Below are 20,441 nucleotides of genomic sequence, written 5' to 3'. Positions count from 1 at the left end.
TTGGAATATATCTTTTTTGATCCATGATTTTCCAGTGTACGGACTTAAGATCTCATTCTGATTCTGCTAAGCACATCAGTACAGATTGTTGAGAATGACCTGACACTTTTGGCATTGAGAAAATTAAGTTATGAGTCTTACTAACAGACAGTTGTTCCGCCATTACTTTACTTCTTAAGGCTTGTCACCAGGGAACAGATGATAGGAATCATATTAGAAATATTATGGCATAAACGGAGAAGCTCTGCGATCTTGTTGTTGTACCCACTGTCCTTCCTCCTCTCTCTTCTCCTCCTGTTTGTTATCCCTCTTAAGGGGTAGGACCATGTCTTATCTCTGCTGTAATGTGCCTAGCACACCTTTGGGCACTGCAAAATAATATTAATTAATAATGGCCTGGAAGTTTTGTTTGTTTTATTTATTTATTTGTTCATTGATACATGGCACATAACTAAAACACTGTGTCCTATCTATATATGCAGTTATCTCCCCAGATTAGTATAATTTTCAAATGGGAAGGCGCACACGTCTAATGGTGTTTGTGTGCTAGAACTGGTTGGGAATTTATCAGTGAAATGTTTTTTTCCAATAGAAAATGCCAATTTGTTGACACTGAAACTTTTGATGGAAATGTATCTGTTACAATGATGTTTTCATCAGGGAGGTTTCTCAGGCCCATGGTATGGGGGGACAAGGAGGAAGAGAGGAGGGGTGAAGGTATGTGGCCTGCCTGGTAGTTAGGGCAGTCACCTGCAGTGTGAGACCCAAGTTCATCTCCCAACTCTGAATCAGACAGGGGTTTGAACCTGGATCTCCCACATTCCAGTTGAGTGCATAACCCCTTGACTATTCTGGAGTGTGTCTCTCTCGTGTTTGGGGGTTTGTTTTTTTTTGTTTTATTTTTTTTAAAGAAAAGTCTGAAAGGTCTTGTTTTCATTCCTGTGTGGAACAAAAACAGATTTCAAAAGCTCAACATTTTTTATTAAACGGAGGTCTTGTTTTATGGCCAGCCCTAATGTACACAGGAATTTGTGCAAATATATGAACAGTTATGCAAATCTGCACAAATTCTTTGACTGTGGCTTGTGGGTGGGAAGCATGTGTCTGCTTTTCTCTTTTCTTGCTGTTTGCAGCAGGAGATCTCTGATATAGGTGGTAGCACCTCTTCCAGAACTCATTCATAGACTGTATAACAAGGGCCATATAAGTACCCAGACATATAGTGTGAGATAATTTACAGCAACTTGTTAAGATCTGATTGCGGCAATGGAAGGGTTTGACATATGAAGCTCATCTATCCTGATACCAACAGGCACTGATGTGATGGGAAGGTAGGAATTTCATCCCAGCAAGGCGCCTCTCTTAACCACCTCCTCATCACAGCATCCTTTTTAGCAGCTGCCATAGTAACAAGAAGCTGATTTTGCCATATTCTGTTCCGATGGAGCTACAATGCTGTGGAGATTTCCTGAGTAGGTATAGGGTATCTGCACGGAAAAGGGCTAGAGAAAGTAGAGGACATTTTATAACAGCTAAAACATGAACCATCCAGTTTTGCACACAGCTAGCCAGACTTTTTGCTCTTACCTTCATCACCTATACCCACTGAGCACAGTGGGACCCTGATCGGGCCTTTTGGGTGACACTTCAGTAAGAAAAGTGATTAGAGATCACATTTGGTCTTTAATTGTACTTAGCTGCCTTATTTTTATGCTTATTGTACAGTGGAGCTAAACATTAAAGGCAATTTCCATTCACACACGTCTTCTTTAAAACACCTTAACTTGCAGCTGCTCTGTACTATTTGTCAAAGCTGCAAATGCATGGATCCTCCAGCTGAAACAGCTTCAGTTTTGACCTTGTGTGATAAATGAAGGGGGGAGGGGTTAGCTCCCTTTTATGGACACCCAGCCAGCCAGTAGCTATAAAATCCCTCTTAGTAGCTGTTCTCTAATTGCTCTACCTGTAAAAGGTTAAAAAGTCTCACTGTGATGCATAGGTAAAAGGAAGTGAGTGGGCGTCTGGCCAAAAGAGCCAATGGGAAGGCTAAAACTTTTTAAAATTGAACAAAGACTCCCCTTTTGTCTGTCTGTCTGTCTGTCTGTCTGTGGCTCTACCGGTTGGAGAGGGGCAGGGCAACAGCTGTGCTGTAAGAAGCTGGGGGCCAGGTATGAAAAATCCTCGGTATCATACCTAGCAACTATTTATTTGAAACCCCAGATATGTAAATAGATCAGGGAATGTCTAGAAAGACGTGATTAGGTTTATCTCTTTTTATTTCTTTATGGCTTCTAGATTCCTCTGTGCTTAACCCCAGGTGCTTTTGTTTTGTTTTGCTTGTAACCTTTAAACTGAACCTCAAGAAAGCTGTTCTTGGTGCTTATCCCTTGTATTGCTCTTTTAAAATCTAGCAATAGCCTGAGTTCCCTAATATGTTTTCTTTCTTTTTTTATTAATAAAATTTACCTTTTTTAAGAACAGATTAGGATTTTTGTCTTAAGAGGTTTGTGCACATGTTGTTTAATTAGCTGAGGACAACAGCTGATTTCCTTCTTTTTCTTTTCTCAGCTCTTCCCTGGAGGGGGGGTGAAAGGGTTTGGGGGTACCCCACAGGAAAGAATTCCCAAGTGCACCTGGGCTCTCAGAGGGGTTCTGCACTTCAATGGTGGCAGCATCTACCAATCCAAGGTCAGAGAAAAGCTGTAACCTTGGGAGTTTAATACTAGCTTGGAGTGGCCAATATTAATTTTTAGAATCCTTGCGGGCCGCCGCCTTCTGCACTCAAAGTGCCAGAGTGGGGAATCAGCCTTGACACTTTGCATGACTTTTAAATGACAGGACACTGAGCTGTCATAATGCAAATACATGTAAATGTAACAGTTGTGTCGTATTATTTTTCTTAAGACAAAGATTTTTGTAGATTTAAATCCACCACTTACTCCCATTCAGAGATCTTGTCATTTAGATTGATATTAAAAAGTAAAACAACAGTGTGGGGAAAACCTGGTGAGGTCTACTGTTTTAAACCAAATAGTTGTCAGATTTCTGCTAGAAAGTCTTGATTTCCTTTCTTCTCAGTAGTAGGTTCTGTCTTTTGGATGTAATTAAAAAGCTGTATAAAGCTTAAAAAGAAAACCAGCCAACTTCTATTATCTGTTGAATTCTGGGGTTTAGGAGAGTGGATCTGTTGGCTGGAGGATAAATATTTGTTTGAAAGTCTACAGCAATAGTGTCTATATAGCCAAGCACTTCATTTAATCTAGTGTTTAAAGCAAGTGACTAGTACAATGCCCTGGGGCTACATCCTCAGCTGGCATAGGAAGGCATAGTTCTATTGTAGTAAATGGAGTTACGCCAATTTACACTAGCTATGGAGCTTGGCCCTGTGGTCTATGCCCTACTCTGTTGCAGATTTCCTGTGGAATCTTGGACAAGTCACTTTAGCAGTTGTGTGCCTCATTTCCCCATCAGGAATAATTTTTTCCTACCTTTTTAAAGTGCCCTGAGATCTTAAGAAGAAAATGTCAAGTAAGTGTAAAGTGTTACTTTGTTGTTGTTAATGTGCAACTACTCTTACCATTTCCAAAATGTTTTCTCAAACACTTTGCGGTGAATTGCACAATAGCATTCATTCACATTCATTTATTTGTTTGATTTACTTAAAACAAATCTAAAACAGTTTGAGACTTTAAATGGCCAGCTTTCGTGGAGTGACAGACTGTAATGGATTTACTCCGTGTTACTCAAAACACAATTTACTGTCATACAAAGTAGACTGAAATAATAATATCTACAGTGCTCTTTATTTTCATTAAAATAATGAACTAATGAAATAAAGTCAACAAGTACTAGAGTATTACTATTCTGCTCATATAATTGTTGAATTTTACTGATAATGAAACTGTTCCGCTTATATTTATGTTAAACTAAAAAGTTGTGTGTGCATATATATGTGTGTATATATACACACAGAATCAAAGAAACAGAGGTATTCATGCTTAATATAAGAAGATTCTGCAAAGGGTATAGCTTTGGGGGATATGTAATACATGATGAAATGATGGTCAGCATGCTGCTTGAATTCTGTGTAGTATGAACTTTAGATATGACTAAATAACATAACAAGGCATAACTAACGAGTATTGCATTGCCACACAGGCAGATTATAAAAAGGGGTCTTTTGCCTTGTAAACCTTATGCTTAGAGTAGGAAATAATTTGAGTTCTTAACATCCAGCCCAAAATTTGCTGAGCATCTCCTGCTATGTGTGGAATATTTACCACTCCCATTAGTCTCAATGGGAAGTGCAGGTGCTCAACAGTTTACGGGGACACTTCAGTGCCTCCGAGAATCTGGCTCTCACGCAGCGTAATACAGCTTAAATATTCATTGATAAATAAAATACTCATTAATAAACCTTAGAATTGATTGACTTAGGTTTCGTGCTCCTAGCAGTGTTGCCTGTTGAACTGTAATATCACTCACTATTGTAACAGTTTTACTTCAGCTGTTCGTTTATTAATAGAAACTGTTCGCCTCCAGGTCACCAGTTTTATCTGGCTCAGAATTACAGCTTTTGAAAGTTGCTATAAACTCATGGCTCTCTTGGACTCAATCTACTGGTACTTTGTAAGGGGCATATGCTCATATAACAAAACCATCACCACAACTGGTACAATCTTAGCAGATAGCCGGGTCCTAAATGAGCATAAAAAACTAACTGTCCTGTCATAGAGGAGGTCTGGGCTGAGAAATGTCAGTGGGATTCTGGAGAATCCTGCTCTTTCACTTTCTTAACCCAGTCCAGCTCCCAATGATGGTAATTGGAGTTTTTCTGTTGAATTTTGTGGGTGCAGGATCAGCCCCTCCCCACCCCCCATGTGTAAACATAAAAGAAGGACTTCATGGGGGGGAAGGGGGTGAGGGGACTTCAATCCACACAAATGCCTTTGCTCCATCATCCACAGGTTTCAAACCCACTTAGGTGCGTATTTGGGACCAATGTTTGTTACTACTGTTGCATATAGAGAAGGCTATAGTTCTACTGCAATATAAGCTCAGAATATATTAAGTGCCAGTATTGGTGAGATAGAAGAAACTTTCTAAGCTACCCCTTGAATGTTACATCTATTGATTTATTTTTAACTCCACACTGAGACCTGAATTTTTGCAGGAGGCAAATTAGCCCCGTTCAGCAGATTTTGTACAGTTCCAAATCAATGGTTTTTGAAAGGTGTGTAGGTTAAGATAAATCAGTATTGGTTTCGTAACTTTATTATGCTCAAGAGGGTTTATTTAAATGTTGCTGTACCTTGAAATTGATGAAATTGTTCTTTTGTTTTCCATAGAAACGTTCCAGAGGTCAAATATTGTTTGACAAAGTATGTGAGCATCTGAATCTTTTGGAAAAAGACTACTTTGGGCTAACGTACAGAGACATGGAAAACCAAAAGGTAAAAAAGACACTTCAGTTAGGGTTTTCTTGATTTAAAAGGAAGAAGAAAGAAAATCAACAGTACTGGAATCTTGCTAACTGGCATTGATCTTGAGTTTGCATGGGATAAGAAATGCAGCCATCAGATTTTTTTTCCTGGTGATCAGTTACCTACAGTCCAGAACTGATGTTTTAGTTTTTCCTCCCAAAGGATGCATCCTTATTTAATGTCATCTATGAAATGCCATTTTAATTGTTTGTGCCTCCCAAGAACAGGAACAATATTCTCCTGTCTTCCTTCTACCTTGGTTATTTATGATGTAAGAGAAGTTAATCGTGTAGCTTTTCCCTTTCTAGTATGGTTTGTTCCAATACTGCCTTGAAAGTCAGATTTACATCCATAAATATATTTAACACTAAAAACGGTTTATTTAATGTTAAGGTTGTGACACAGACAGGCAGAAGTTGGTTCACTATTGCTGCTAATTCCCTTTCAAGACTCACGTTATCTTTACCTGAGCATTATTGCTCAATTACTACTGGGATACGATGATCTAAGATCCATACAACATGTACATTGTACACTCAGGAGCATCAGAGAACCCTCTAAATGTTTCTTTAAAGTATTTTGTTAACTCCCTTTTGATATGTCTTGGTTAAAATGTATATTATAAAAGAGTCCCCTAACAGGTTTTCATATAAGTATGTGGTGGTTTTCTGTCTTAGTGAGAACCCTTGCTTTCTATATTTGTGGACTTTTTAAAATGAGGATTTTGGTACTGATGCAAAAAGGAATTAAGCAGGTCCTTGGTCACATCTTGATTCAAGAAAGCACTTAAGTATGTACTTTAAGTTAAAGCTCAAGGTAAGCATGTGCTTAAGTACTTCCCTGAACAGTCATGCTTTCCTGAAGTGGGGCCAAAATAAGTGGGTATTTAGAGATCCTGTCAGATAATTAATAATAATGATGGTTAACATTTATAGATCTCAAGTTACTTCATAACAGTGGCTAGAATAAGTCAATAATTAATTTTAAAAACATGTACATGATAGTCTCAGAGCAATAGTTAATTTTTAATTTCTACATATATTTTTATATTTTACAATGTAAAAACAGCTTGTTCATCTCCCTTCCCCCCACCCCACCCACACACAACACAGAAAAAACGTCTTCCAGGCTGAAGATCTTTATGATGTATAAGAATTCACATCACATTTTTCCATCTGAGTTACCTGAGTTACAAGTATGTGAAAACAGGGCTTTAAAAAGAAACCCTGAGGTTAATTATAGTGGCATATGATACTCTTGTAGCCTCATACCTTGGAGTACTGACTAATTGATTCTGGGCCGCTGCCAGCTTAAGGGCTGCGGGGGGGAGGGGGTTAGGTGCAAGGGTTGTTCTGGGGTTTGTTTGGTTTTGGGTTTTGCTATATTTGTTTATCTTTCCTTGGAGAAAGTGGAATTTTTCCTAGGGGATTAACAAACTGTTTTTGTTATGAACTATATGCATATTAAATATTAATTTGTGTTGGTTAAGACAATGCTGAAGGCCAGGGACATAACCTCCCAATATCTGAGAGAGAAAAACAGGTACAAAGCAGTCCAGACTGTGGATTTTAAACCATGCTGCCTGCTGAAATGGTTAGCGATACTATGCTGAAGTAAGATATCCCAAGCGGAATTGTGATGCAGCCATAATTCCTCCTTGACTGCCAGAGAGGATGCACTGCAGTGGCAGTTCCCCCATCCTTTCAACAGCTGTATTGTACAGTTCTCTCATACACCTCACAAGCTCTGCTGATGATGGCATTGCACAGGCCACCTCACCCTTTTGGGTAGCTAGTACTGGTAGAAATTCTAGCAAGAGACAGTATCTGCACTCCTCAATGGATTAGAGCCTGATTCCTCCACTGGGGCACAAATAGAGGAGAGGCTCATGTCCCCTTCCTCCTCTTTATGTACCTAAGCAGGGCCAGACTCTTCAGTCCCTCCAGCCTTTCAAGGTTTAAGCAAACAAGAGCCTCCTGGTGTGTTAATGAAAGGTCAGTGGACATGCTGTCACAGGATGCCTGTGTTCTACGCTAATCTGCAGGTTCCTGTGATCTAAGAAGTTCTTACGACAACAACAAAACCCTCTAAGGAATCAAATAAATGTGTTAACGTAAAATAATTGCTGTAGTGACAGTATTCCAAAGGAGAGAGATGGAGCAAGAAGTTAATTTAGCCAACAAACATGGCATCTGCTGCTGAGTTTTTAAAAGGCCACTGAACACATTTAACATTACTTTGTCTCATTTCAGTGCTATTAATATCAATGTTTAAAAATAATTTTCACTGTATTTTTAGTCAAATTAAACAAAATGTCTTTTCAGAACTGGTTGGACCCTGCAAAGGAAATCAAAAAGCAGATCCGAAGTAAGTTGTAATTAATCATGTGTCTGTGTGAGGAGATCTGGGAAATGTTTTAATATGGAGAGCAGTGTTGATAATATGAAATACTTTTGAACAAAATTAAAACATTTATTGAAAAATAACTTTACACTGCTTTGTATACAGTTGGAAATGCTGCGTTCCCTGGCATTCCACATTGTTTGCATGTAATAAATGGTGTGAGAAAAGTCCTAAATACTCATACAAGGAATTTCACATTAACACACTTTCCCAATTTGAGAGAACATATTGCCAATCTAAGTGACTTTATATAAAGCAGCAGTAACAACTGAAAGATCGCCATCCAGGTAGAACCCTACTAAGCACATTGACACAACATTTATGGTTTAAGGCCTCCAGATGCAACTTCATTTATGAACCAAGTTAACCTGGTACTTAACTATTAATTTGTTGCCCAACAAATAAATCCACCAAGCAAACTAATGGTTACCCAAAAAAGATCCACACTCTCTCCATGGCCATCTCCTTCTGAGAGAAATTAGACACTTCACTGGAAGTGCCCCACACCATATACCTGCTATTATCTCGTCCAGGGCTCTGGGGGCCTTTCGGACATTAAAAATAATATCCCCCTTAAAAGAGTCAAAAAACATCATAAATACTTCTCACCATAACAGATTGCTACCCATCCACCTACATCATCTGCCTACACCAAAACACATGTTTATAATTATATCAGGACTCTGCTGGATCAAGCAGGGAAGTGGAGGACAACCTGACTCCAAATGTGACAATCTGTCTAACCTGCTGTAAGGCACAGAGACCCAAAAAGAGTGGAGGACAAAGACAATTGAACTCCACTCAACTGAGCCATAAATAACATATTGCCTCAGTGGGAGATTCCAGTCCAGGCAGTTATAGTGTGTAGGGGTGGATCACTGCAGGAGAAGCTCTCTGGCTGGCAGCCTGTGGAGCAGGAATATTCCTTACCCAAGCATGTGGTTCTTTAAATGCCCTCACCCCTTGGGCCTGAGTTACCAGTTAGAATGACCAGTGGGGTGCAAACCTACCAATCACTTGCAGGCTTGAGCTCCAACCTCACCCTCCCTAGCCTCAAGGACTGGTACTGTATGGGGAAGGCATGCAGGGAGCCGTAGGTAGTTGGAGATGTCTCCATGAATACTGCACTCCCTCTTCAAGAGAAAACATCATTTTTATCATGAAGCCCCATCTCAAATGTTAAGTTTCATATTATTTATTCAGGTCTGTTTCTGAGTCTGTAGAAGAATTGTTGGACATTTTTCTTCATCTTCTTTTTACCCTCTGACAAAATCAATCAGTTGGTCAGGATCATGAAATATAAATGTCTCATTGCTAAAAACAACTTGACATTTACAGAGAAGGAAAAGTCTAAACTGAGCATTAAGCAATATAATCTTTGGGGCCTGGGTCACAAGATATAAATTGTTTTCTTTGAATTATTGTCATTTGGGTCATGTCTGGGAGAACTGCTGGTCTCACATACCAAAACACGTAACTGTGTTAGTACAGATATCCCTCTACCCAAAACATTTTTATCTCGTTCCTGCATTTCTCCAATAACATGAACTTTGTTCCTAAGATGATTTACTGCTTCACAAGGAGAATCAATTTGCTGCTTCATGTGAATATTTTAAAAGGCTCAGTTGTTAAATTTAGCTGTATGCTGTGTTAGTAATCCAAAAATGTCTTGAAGGGACCCTGTGTCAAGGCTGCTAGGCTCAAAATGTGACCTGCCTTTCTTTTCCTCCAATAGCTCTTTGTAATGTTAATAAATGTGATTTTTATTTTGCCAAGAAAACTTCACTATTCTCCTCCACACACCTTATAAATAATCACGTTCAGCATCCTAGCATTTACAAGCAATTACATCTGGTAGTTTGTGTTTCTAGGATCAGGCCCTAAAATAGTAGGATGCGATTTCAAGATTCAAAGGTTTAATTTAAACTTTGTGTGGAAAATTTCCCTTAATCATTACGAAAAATACTTTAACTTCACCTTTTCCAAACTATCCTAGATGTTATATATACTATCTAAAAATGATGTGTAATGAAAAATAATTAAAATCTGTGTTCCATTGTGTTATTTTTAATAGGATACTGAAAAGTTATCACAGGAAAAGAAAGTGCTGTAGACTTTGATAAGTTATGTAGATCGTTGATGCAATTAAAGGAGTCCAACTACTTACAGTTGATGGCAGTGTTTTTAATGTGTGTCATATCTAAGAGCTAGGCAATGAAAGATTGTGACAGCAAGAGACTAACCAGGGCAGGAACGTCTAGTCCTACGGTTGACACTGGGAACAGTTAGAGTTGTCATAGATGACAGTGTTAATTTGCTTGGTTCGGATAATTCTGTTAAGAACTTTGGAATACTAAAACTATCTTACAAGTTATATATTTCATGAATGATTAAAACCATAATCGTATTGAATACTATAGGACAAATTTCTGCTTTTAAGAGTTCTCAGTTCCACTACAGGCAGGAGGAAATCCAAGCCAGTATTTGAGAAAAGAATTTGGCCAACACTGTTTACAGAGTTTCTGGGTCTGATTCTCCTCACACCAGTTTAAAAGCATTGACTTCAATAGAGTTATTCTTGATTGAAACCAGCATAAGCGGAGGAGAATCAGGCCTGTTATACTTTTTTTTCTTACAGAATCGTACTCCCAAGGCACACAATACGGATTTAAATTTATTTCTTGTTTGTCAAAGGGGATCTTCTCTCTCTCCTCTTTCTCAAAAGAGGGCGTGTATCCAAAAATTTCACAGAGGATTTGGGACTATCTTCCTCAGTATTAAATTTCATCCTCTTTTAGCATACGCAATCTGTGCTCTCAGATAGATTCAATAAATTAAGGCCGCTGATCCTGCAATGAGATCTGTATGGCTAAAGATCTGAAGGCCCTGAAGTCAATGGGGCCTTCTGCATAAGGCAAGTAATGAACCACACAGATCTCATTGTAGGCCCTAAACAAACAGTCCCAAATACATGATCAAGAAAACTTATGGAATTTTAAGGCAATTTAAAAGTAGCATTTGCAATATAGTCAACATTAACACTTCCTTTCTTCTATCCAGCATAACATCCAGTAGTAGAAGTTGACACACCTTCAAAACATATGTTCATCACAATTTAGACAGTGCAAAATACCTGTTAGTTGTGCTAGCATGAAAGAGTACTTTGTAGAGTTTATAAAGAGGAGTTCTTTTTCACATAGTAGCCACAAAAAATCTGTAACCATCATTATAGAATATCAGGGTTGGAAGGGACCTCAGGATGTCATCTAGTCCAACCCCCTGCTCAAAGCAGGACCAATCCCCAGTTTTTGCCCCAGATCGCTAAATGGCCCCCTCAAGGGTTGAACTCACAACCCTGGGTTTAGCAGGCCAATGCTCAAACCACTGATGCTCAAACCACTGAGCTATCCCTATACAAGTCTGTTGGGCATATTTTTTAAAGTGTATTTTTCAGTTCAGTGCTGTATTTTAATAGGTTACCATATTTTAGAAAATAGAAGCATCTTGATGTCCATTTCTCAATTCCCGCAGTAATGTCACCTCACATATTGATTTTGTGTAGGGGGGTGATCAACTAATAGAGGGTCTCTGTAGGAGTAGTATAGGTGAAGAGCTATGTAATTAATGCAACAGAATCTTGGTTGCTGGTTGGCTGTACCAGAAGTGGGGGAGAAGGTTGGTTGTTTTGTTGTTTGTTGGTTTTGCTAGTTAGCCAAGCATTTGGCTTTTTTACCTGTGCCATTTATTAAACATGAGACATCCGTTTTATCTTCTAGGAATCCTTATCCCCTTAAATTTTCCCTACTTTTTTGGAATGTTCTTGGTATTTTTTTTATCTATAGTACTGAAAAGTAAGGTCCTATTAAAAATGTCTTATAAGATGTGTAAAGTTATTGCCTGTGACCTAAATTGGTGACTGACATGAGTTATCTAAAGTACTACAATTACTAATGTTTCCCTAGTGTTAAAAATTTGGGTCCATTTTTTTTCAGTAATGGCCTCTAAATTTGTCCTTGCAATTTTGTCTATATGATAATTTATGCCAGCTAAAGAGACAGAGTGTGTGCTAAGACAGCAGTCAGACACTGCTGAATGGGGGTTTATAGACCGATAGAATTATCTATTTTGCACATAATTGTGGTCACATATTTAAAGCTCATTTTCATTTTTAGCCTGTGGTGTTTCCAATGCTTATCTCCACGTTTTGTTTTCTTTTTATTTTATTTCTATAGGCTACTTTTTAATATATCTAATCTCAGTAAACAGACTCTTTTCTTGCTAAATTTTCAGAGCATTAGAAATAAATGACGGTTCACTGTGCAAGAAAAGAACTGTAGGCCTAAAACTGTAACTGTGAAAAGCAGGAAGGTATCTTAATATTGCATACAAGAAGAAGAATATAAATCCTGTCATTACTGAGTATTTGACTGGAATATTTCCTAATTTATCTTTTAGATTGCTAGTAACTTAACAGTGTGAACATCTTCATTTTTACTTGTGTAGGCAATTTCACTGAACTTGTGGGTTTTTTTCAGGTGGTGCTTGGCAGTTCTCCTTTAATGTGAAATTTTACCCTCCAGATCCTTCCCAGCTGTCTGAAGATATTACCAGGTATTTGAAACAATAAATACCTTTCCAAAAGTGCTTTTAAACATACAGGCAAAGGGTGGGAGAAAGGAAGACTTATGATCCCCCGTTTTTCAGATGTGGACTCAGATGCAGAGATTAAGCAATTTGCTCAAGGTCTTGCTGTAAATCTGTGGTACGGTCAGGATTTTCTCTCTCTGTTCTGTGCCTTAGCCACTAAACCACCCTTCCTTTCTAGTTCCTCTGAAACTATTTTCAGTTTCTTCCATCAGGCCCTCACATTGCATGATTAATGGGATCATTTTTAGCAGCATAGCTGCCTTTTTGGGAAGTAGTAATTTGTTGTTTTTGCTTTTTAGCTAATCAATTAACTGTTATTTCTAAAGTGCTTATTACAGAAAATTATAAATCAAATAAGATGAATTGCTCAGGATATCTGCGTGACAGTAGATACCTTAGTATAGTTAATATCTAATGGGGAATTTTCTCTGTAACTTATACCAGTGGTTCTCAACCAGGGTCCGGGACCCCTTTGGGACCATGAGCAGCTTTCAGGGAGTCCACCAAGTATGGCTGGCATTAGACTCTCTAGGGCCCAGGGCAGAAAGCCAAATTCCGCCACGTGGGACCGCAGCCTGGGGCCTCGAGCCCCACAACCCGGCGTTGAAGCCGAAGCCTGAGCAACTTAGCTTCGTAATGCCTCCTGTGGTGTGGGGCCCCGGGGAATTGCCCTGCTTGCTATCTCCTAACACTGGCCTTGGCTTTTCTATGCAGAAAACCAGTTGTTGCAGCACAGCTGAGCCGGGGAGTTTTTATAGCATGTTGGGGGGGCCTCAGAAGGAGAGAGGTTGAGAACCCCTGACTTATACTATAGTTATAAAACACAGAGAGTGGCCTATTTCATCAATGGATCTCAAAGTGCTTTTCAAAGATTAGTTATTTAAGAGTTAGGACTCATTTGTTACATAGGCAAACATTTATCCCAGTTTTACACGTGGAGGAACTTGGGCATAAATTGGGTGTTTTGCCCAGGGGCTGTCAGTGGCAGAGTCAGGGAAAGAACCCAGAAATTCTTACTAATGATTGACCCACATCACTTTTCTAAAAGTGCTGGAAGAACTCCTATAAACTCTTGCTTTTATTTATTGTAGGTACTACCTCTGCTTGCAGCTAAGAGATGACATAGTGTCTGGACGGCTGCCTTGTTCTTTTGTTACTCTTGCTCTTTTGGGGTCCTATACTGTTCAGTCAGAACTTGGAGATTATGATCCTGATGAATGTGGAAGTGATTATGTCAGTGAATTCCGGTTTGCACCAAATCATACTAAAGAACTGGAAGACAAAGTAATTGAGCTGCACAAGAGCCACAGGTGAGCAGCGGACCTGAAAGTAAAATCCAGCTTCCACTCAACTTTGGAGCTTGAGCATCCTCCATGTGAAATATTAGAATCTGCTGGAAAGTGTTATTTTTAGGGAACTAACAGTTCTGTACAGGTCTTTTGAAGGAGTGTGACTGTTTTGCTAGCAAAAAAAAAAGTTCTTTAGCATGGAAGATAATGATGTAAAGTGTGTAATGGCTTTTAGCTAAATTCTGACAGAATGTGTTTCCCATGTACTGAAGTTTATTCCATATGATGCTTGCTCAAAACTGACACTAATAATGACTTTTTTCTTCAGGGGAATGACACCTGCAGACGCTGAGATGCATTTCTTGGAGAATGCCAAAAAACTGTCTATGTATGGAGTGGATCTACATCATGCCAAGGTTTGGACTACAATTAAAAACTATTTGTTTCATATTATGGGCCCATTTCTATACCCCTTCTCAGCTTGACTAGTATGTTATTTCACAAGATCCTGTTGATTTAATTTTTCTTACTGATTTCAGTGGAACAACTTGAAGATTAAGTAACTACTCAAGGAAAGTAGAGGTGGCAGAAATAGGCCCAAAGTGATTAGTGTGTCATGATGTAAACACAGCTACATTGTGTAGTTGTTGCAGAATTTAACTAATTGATTCCAGTTCCATCAATTGTTGATACACGTTTCAAAAAGTCTGTCAAGCTGATTAAACAAATCTTTTTTGAAAGCCGTGATCTAAGAAACAGTTAATGTAATGAGCCTCAAAGCTATTGACTGGATTGGTTTGAAAAATATGCATGAATTTGTATCAGAAGACATCCAGACAATGATCAATTGTCATTTCATTCAGGTGAATTTTCCAATTTAATAAAGTCAATTATGGTGTTTTAGCTAGACAAACGGATCACTTCTAACACTATAAAAGTACTTTGAAGCACTTTGTTAACCATATTGGAACTTAATCAGATTGGTAGTGATAAAGGGACTGACGGTTAGCTCTCATTGAAAGAAGTGTATTTGTTTCAGTTAGCCCAATGATTAGGAACTCTTGGAATCAATCTACCATGATGAAACTGTCTCTAAAATCATCAGCTAGCTTAGGTACATTCACAGATCAAGAGGTACTCACTCAGTGTGGTTGATGAGAGATCTCCAGTCATTTTGTAGTCTTGTGGGAGGGTTATTTTTTAATTTTTCTGTTTCACTATTCAGAAAAAGATTAATAGATTCCAGCAACTATAGAGTGAAGTCAGTAAATGTCCTTGGCAAATTGATGCTGGATGAAAGAGCCAGAGCTTTGGAAGAGCATCACATTTTTGATGAAGGGTCAAATTACTGTAGAGCCATTTTCATTCTGCATCAGATCCTTTCAACAGTTGAGATAAATGTGCTGCTTGGATCTTGAAAGGGCCTTCATCCATGTGCATGAGGCATTTCGTAGGAACTGTATATGTGTATTACAGAATTCAAGGTAATCCTTCGTAGTCTATTAATTGCCTACACTGAAAACAAAAATGCTGACTATGGCTCAGTGGACAGCATTCTCCCAATAGGCATGCTGTTGCTTTTCTTGTCTTTTGCATGTATGCACAAGATCTTGAGGCACATTTGCAGCAAAGCTAGAACTGGAATAGGAAATTTCACTCCTTTCTTTGTAGCATTTTATCATCCTCCATCCCTCAGAGGGAGATCAACAAAGAACATTTGTGAGTTTTTGTGCAAAATATGTTTTGGTCTTTGATACCAAAAGTTAGTTACTTTGCAATAGGGCCTAGTTATTCTATCAAGAGAATCATGTAATGCTGGAGAAATGCTGGTAACTAGAAGAGTACAACTATTGGAGTAACCTATTCTGTGCCACAAAGACCTTGTTACCCAGTTTTATCTGACAGAGTATGAAAAACAAAAAGGATCAGGGCAAAACTTTCAGTAAAGTTGATGTGTATTTATATCAAAGATGCTTACTATCTAGGAACTAGGGAGTGCTTACTAGAAAAGATATCAGCATAAAAGATGCATCAATGAGCTGAAGGCTGCAAACAATCACTAAGTTAATTATTCTGTTCCTTGATTAAGTGCTCTCCTTGAAAACTGGACTGACAGTTGTGTTTATAAATGGGAATTAATATTTTGACGTTAATTATGTAAGTCGCCTACATATGCAAAACTGTACAAGTATTTGTAATGTATTCTCCAATGTGGCTATGACCTTGCTGCTCTTTAGAGCTGCCTTGAATAGTCTCTTCACCCATATACTAAGAGCCAGAGTCTGCCACTCACATTGAGTAATACCTTCTTCCTCAAGTACAGCCATTTAAATCAGCAGGACTGTTTGGGGAATAGAGGTGGCAGGATCTGGGCCTGAATGCAGTTATAACTGGTACAAAAGTTAAAGTTCAGGAAAGAAATCTTTTCTTAAACAGGAAATGTGAAATAGTCCCTTGCATCTGAGACATTGTGTGTGCATTTTGCATATGGACCTCAAGCCTTTTTTTTATTATTTTTATTTAAATCTGTCTCAGTATGTTTAAACATTTCTTTGTTCTTAGAAAAATGAAAAATTGAAATACACTGCAGACACTAAATTTTATTTTTGGATAGTACATCCCAACACTGAAATCTAGTTTTATTCAGGTGTCATTCCCCTTTGAGGGCCCCTCGCACATTATTGTTGTATCTCTTATTGATCTCTCATTCACGGTGCAATACGTTTTATACACTGTCTAGTTCTTTGCTGTATATCTCACCTTAAGAAAGTTCCGCATAAGCAATTTTTGAATTGCAGTAGAATTTTCAGATTGTGCATGTCCTTTACATCTAAATTAACTATGCCTGTGGTCTTTTGGTTCACCTTAAAATGAGCCAGATTTTCAGTATATCTTTAAAAGATGATTTGCTAGAGGACTAAAGGAAACCAATTCACTCATTTTATGACTGTCATAGTATGAACGTTTTGTAAGTTCTGTTGTCAGATTGCTGTTAACTTAAAATAGTTTTTAAAAAAGCCTCCAAGCTTAAAGTGATAACCTTTTTGTTTCCGATGGCAGTTAATAAGTTAGATGACACAAATATAATGAGAAATGAATCCTTGACAAATCTCCAGCTGCATTCATCTGTAATAGTAAATGGCAAAGATAGTTTTTTAGACTATTTTGTAAGATTTCTAAAGGGGTGCTGTCATAAATATAAAGGGAAGGGTAAACCCCTTTGAAATCCCTCCTGGCCAGCGAAAAGCTCCTCTCACCTGTAAAGGGTTAAGAAGCTAAAGGTAACCTCGCTGGCACCTGACCAAAATGACCAATGAGGAGACAAGATACTTTCAAAAGCTGGGAGGAGGGAGAGAAACAAAGGGTCTGTGTGTCTGTCTATATTCTGTCTTTGCCGGGGATAGACCAGGAATGGAGTCTTAGAACTTTTAGTAAGTAATCTAGCTAGGTACGTGTTAGATTATGATTTCTTTAAATGGCTGAGAAAAGAACTGTGCTGAATAGAATAACTATTTCTGTCTGTGTATCTTTTTTGTAACTTAAGGTTTTGCCTAGAGGGGTTCTCTGTGTTTTAAATCTAATTACCCTGTAAGGTATCTACCATCCTGATTTTACAGGGGGATTTCTTTATTTCTATTTACTCCTATTTTTATTAAAAGTCGTCTTGTAAGAAAACTGAATGCTTTTTCATTGTTCTCAGATCCAAGGGTTTGGGTCTGTGGTCACCTATGCAAATTGGTGAGGCTTTTTATCCAACATTTCCCAGGAAAGGGGGGGTGCAAGTGTTGGGAGGATTGTTCATTGTTCTTAAGATCCAAGGGTCTGGGTCTGTAGTCACCTAGGCAAATTGGTGAGGCTTTTTACCAAACCTTGTCCAGGAAGTGGGGTGCAAGGTTTTGGGAAGTATTTTGGGGGGAAAGACGCGTCCAAACAGCTCTTCCCCAGTAACCAGTATTAGTTTGGTGGTGGTAGCGGCCAATCCAAGGACAAAGGGTGGAATATTTTGTACCTTGGGGAAGTTTTGACCTAAGCTGGTAAAGATAAGCTTAGGAGGTTTTTCATGCAGGTCCCCACATCTGTACCCTAGAGTTCAGAGTGGGGGAGGAACCTTGACAAGTGCTTTTGACACCTCCTTAAAATCCTGAGAAATGTGAACTGCAGCCTGGTTTCTCAGGCAAAATGAGTGAGAGCACAAGCTCTATAAGCTTTAAGGATCCATTCCATTCTAAATGCTTCCTTCTTTTTCTTTTCTTTTTTTTTTCTATTTATTTATTCATTTACACTGGCAGAGAAATGAGGAAGGAAGAGTATTGGGCATAGGTGCAACTACATAAATAAGTAACCTTGGGAAGAACTAGATGTGAAACTGCACAAGACCAACAATCTTGATGATAAGGGATATAGTAAACAGGATAGTAAAGAAATGCCCCTTGTCACTCCAGGTCTCATAGTTGTGCTTATGGCATTAGAGAGGTAATACTGTTTAATAAAGCAATTATCAATATAGTTAAACCTCTTATGCTATCTTTTTTTCCTTTTTGGAGTCTTTCAGATAAGTTTTTATCATTCAGTAAAATCATCATCTTTGTATATGATGTCGTTAAATATGGCACCTTACAGCTGTTTGTATAGATATGAATAGTAATTAAATAAGGTTACCTGGTGAGTCACCACAGCAAACACAGTTTAAATATGTAGCTCAAATAAGAACATGACATATAAAAACTATGGAACTTTGGAAAAGGAGAGAAGAAATCAACAAACTATGTTGCTTACTTTTTCAGGATTCTGAAGGAGTTGAAATCATGTTAGGGGTTTGTGCCAGTGGTCTTTTAATATATCGAGACAGACTCAGGATAAATAGATTTGCTTGGCCAAAGGTTCTGAAAATTTCATACAAGAGGAACAACTTCTACATCAAAATCCGACCAGGAGAGGTAAGCAGATCCTGACACATACACTAGAAACTTATTCAGAATACCTTGTGACATCATGGACTGGTTTGTTTGCCATTGTTCACAAGTTTGTAGCAATATCTTCATCTAAATTAAGATGTATTGAATTTTTTTCCCTTTCTTAGGAAAGATTAGGCAAACCCCTTATTTAAAATATGTCTAAAATACATTCTGGGTCATGAAATTACACGAAGGATGAATTTGTCCTGTTTCATTTAAAGATAACACTCTCATATACCTCGTAATAAATATTTTGTGAATATGAAAAATATGTTGATAAAATATTAGTAAATACACTTATTTATTGGGTGCTTATCACTGTAGCTGGTCAGAGATTATACATGGTTTAATCTGGGGTCTGTTTGCCCTTCCCAATCAGAGGAGCACATAGGCCACACATTCAGAGCTTTACAGATATCCTGGAATACTAAATCAATGAAATCAAATATCTATCCATCAGTAATATTGGTACATAAGAATGTTAGTCGTTTCAGATCTACAGCACTTCATCTTCTGAAGTGCCTGAAGATGTTATGAACTATTGTACGAAGAGTGCCCTCTGGTGGTTTCACTGGATGCATAGCATCCACCACAAACCCTTTCAGTGACCTGCCCTTCTCATTTGCTTCTGAAGGTATTCATATCCATAGAGATAGATTAGCCAAACGCTTCCCACTCTCATTTGCTAACTCTAGTTCCTTTCCTATATACCTCCTTAATCCTAGTGGTCTCTGAAACCCAAATCAGTCTCAGGGGACTCTCTAACCTCAGGCTACTGTCAGAAAATCCAAATGTTTTCTCATTGCGGTTAAGTTGTTAAAACATTAGAGCAACAAATAGTTGAGAGGCACTAACCACATAAATCTTTCTCCTAAATCTCCCAAGTCCTTTCTTAAAAAGTCTGTTCTGTACTACAATGCATAGAGCAGCCATCTTAATCAATAAACTCTCACTCCTCATTCGGAGTCCTAACAAACTATTCCATCACCACCCAAGCCGGGATTTCAAGACAGGAATCAGGAGAATGTATGTGTATATATTTCTAGAGATGTGCAGATATGTACATACGGGTAATGAAGCTATATAGGTAGAGAAAATGAATTTGAAACTGTATCTAGACAAACTGGAGAAATGGTCTGAAGTAAATAGGGTGAAATTCAATAAGGACAAATGCAAAGTACCTCACTTACGAAGGAACAATCAGTTGCACATGTACAAAATGGGAAATGACTGACTATGAAGGAGTACTGCAGAAAGGGATCAGGGGGTCATAGTGGATCACAAACTAAATGTGAGTCAGCAGTGTAACACTGTTGCAAAAAAAGCAAACATAATTTTGGGATGTTGTGATGGGGTGGACTAGGCCTTGAGGCCCGCTGCTGGAGGCTTTGTGGCCCTGCCACACTCCACCCCAGAAAAGGACAATAGAGAGGTCCTCCAGACTGCCTAGAGCGGCTGTGTAGGAAGCAGCCAATCAGGGCCCAGTGGGTCAGTATAAGAAGAGCTGCAGGGCAAGAGTGAGGTTCAGTTCCTTGCTAGAATTGGAGGAGTGTACATGGTGTGTGCTGGCTGAGGGAGCTGCAGGATCTTGGATGAGGTAGTGCTGCCAGAAGCCAGGGAGGGTGAGAAGGAGCCCTGAGCTGGTTGCGGGGACTCCATCAGGA

The 20,441-nt window shown here is 38.6% G+C and overlaps 1 protein-coding gene across 6 annotated transcripts in view; it reads left to right on the top strand.

Moving 5' to 3' along the window:
• Positions 1-20,441, top strand: part of EPB41L3 (erythrocyte membrane protein band 4.1 like 3) — a 129,237-nt gene that overhangs the window by 69,712 nt on the left and 39,084 nt on the right. For all 6 annotated transcript variants that reach the window (XM_077810430.1, XM_077810428.1, XM_077810429.1 and 3 more), the window contains 6 exons: positions 5,349-5,453; positions 7,808-7,850; positions 12,422-12,497; positions 13,625-13,843; positions 14,151-14,238; positions 18,607-18,759. In XM_077810430.1, coding sequence (XP_077666556.1) covers positions 5,349-5,453; positions 7,808-7,850; positions 12,422-12,497; positions 13,625-13,843; positions 14,151-14,238; positions 18,607-18,759 — 684 coding nt within the window. The remainder of the gene's footprint in view (positions 1-5,348; positions 5,454-7,807; positions 7,851-12,421; positions 12,498-13,624; positions 13,844-14,150; positions 14,239-18,606; positions 18,760-20,441) is intronic.

Source organism: Eretmochelys imbricata, chromosome 2, assembly GCF_965152235.1.
Source record: "Eretmochelys imbricata isolate rEreImb1 chromosome 2, rEreImb1.hap1, whole genome shotgun sequence".
Taxonomy (NCBI): Eukaryota; Metazoa; Chordata; order Testudines; family Cheloniidae; genus Eretmochelys; species Eretmochelys imbricata.
This window is presented reverse-complemented; position numbering and strand designations above follow the sequence as displayed.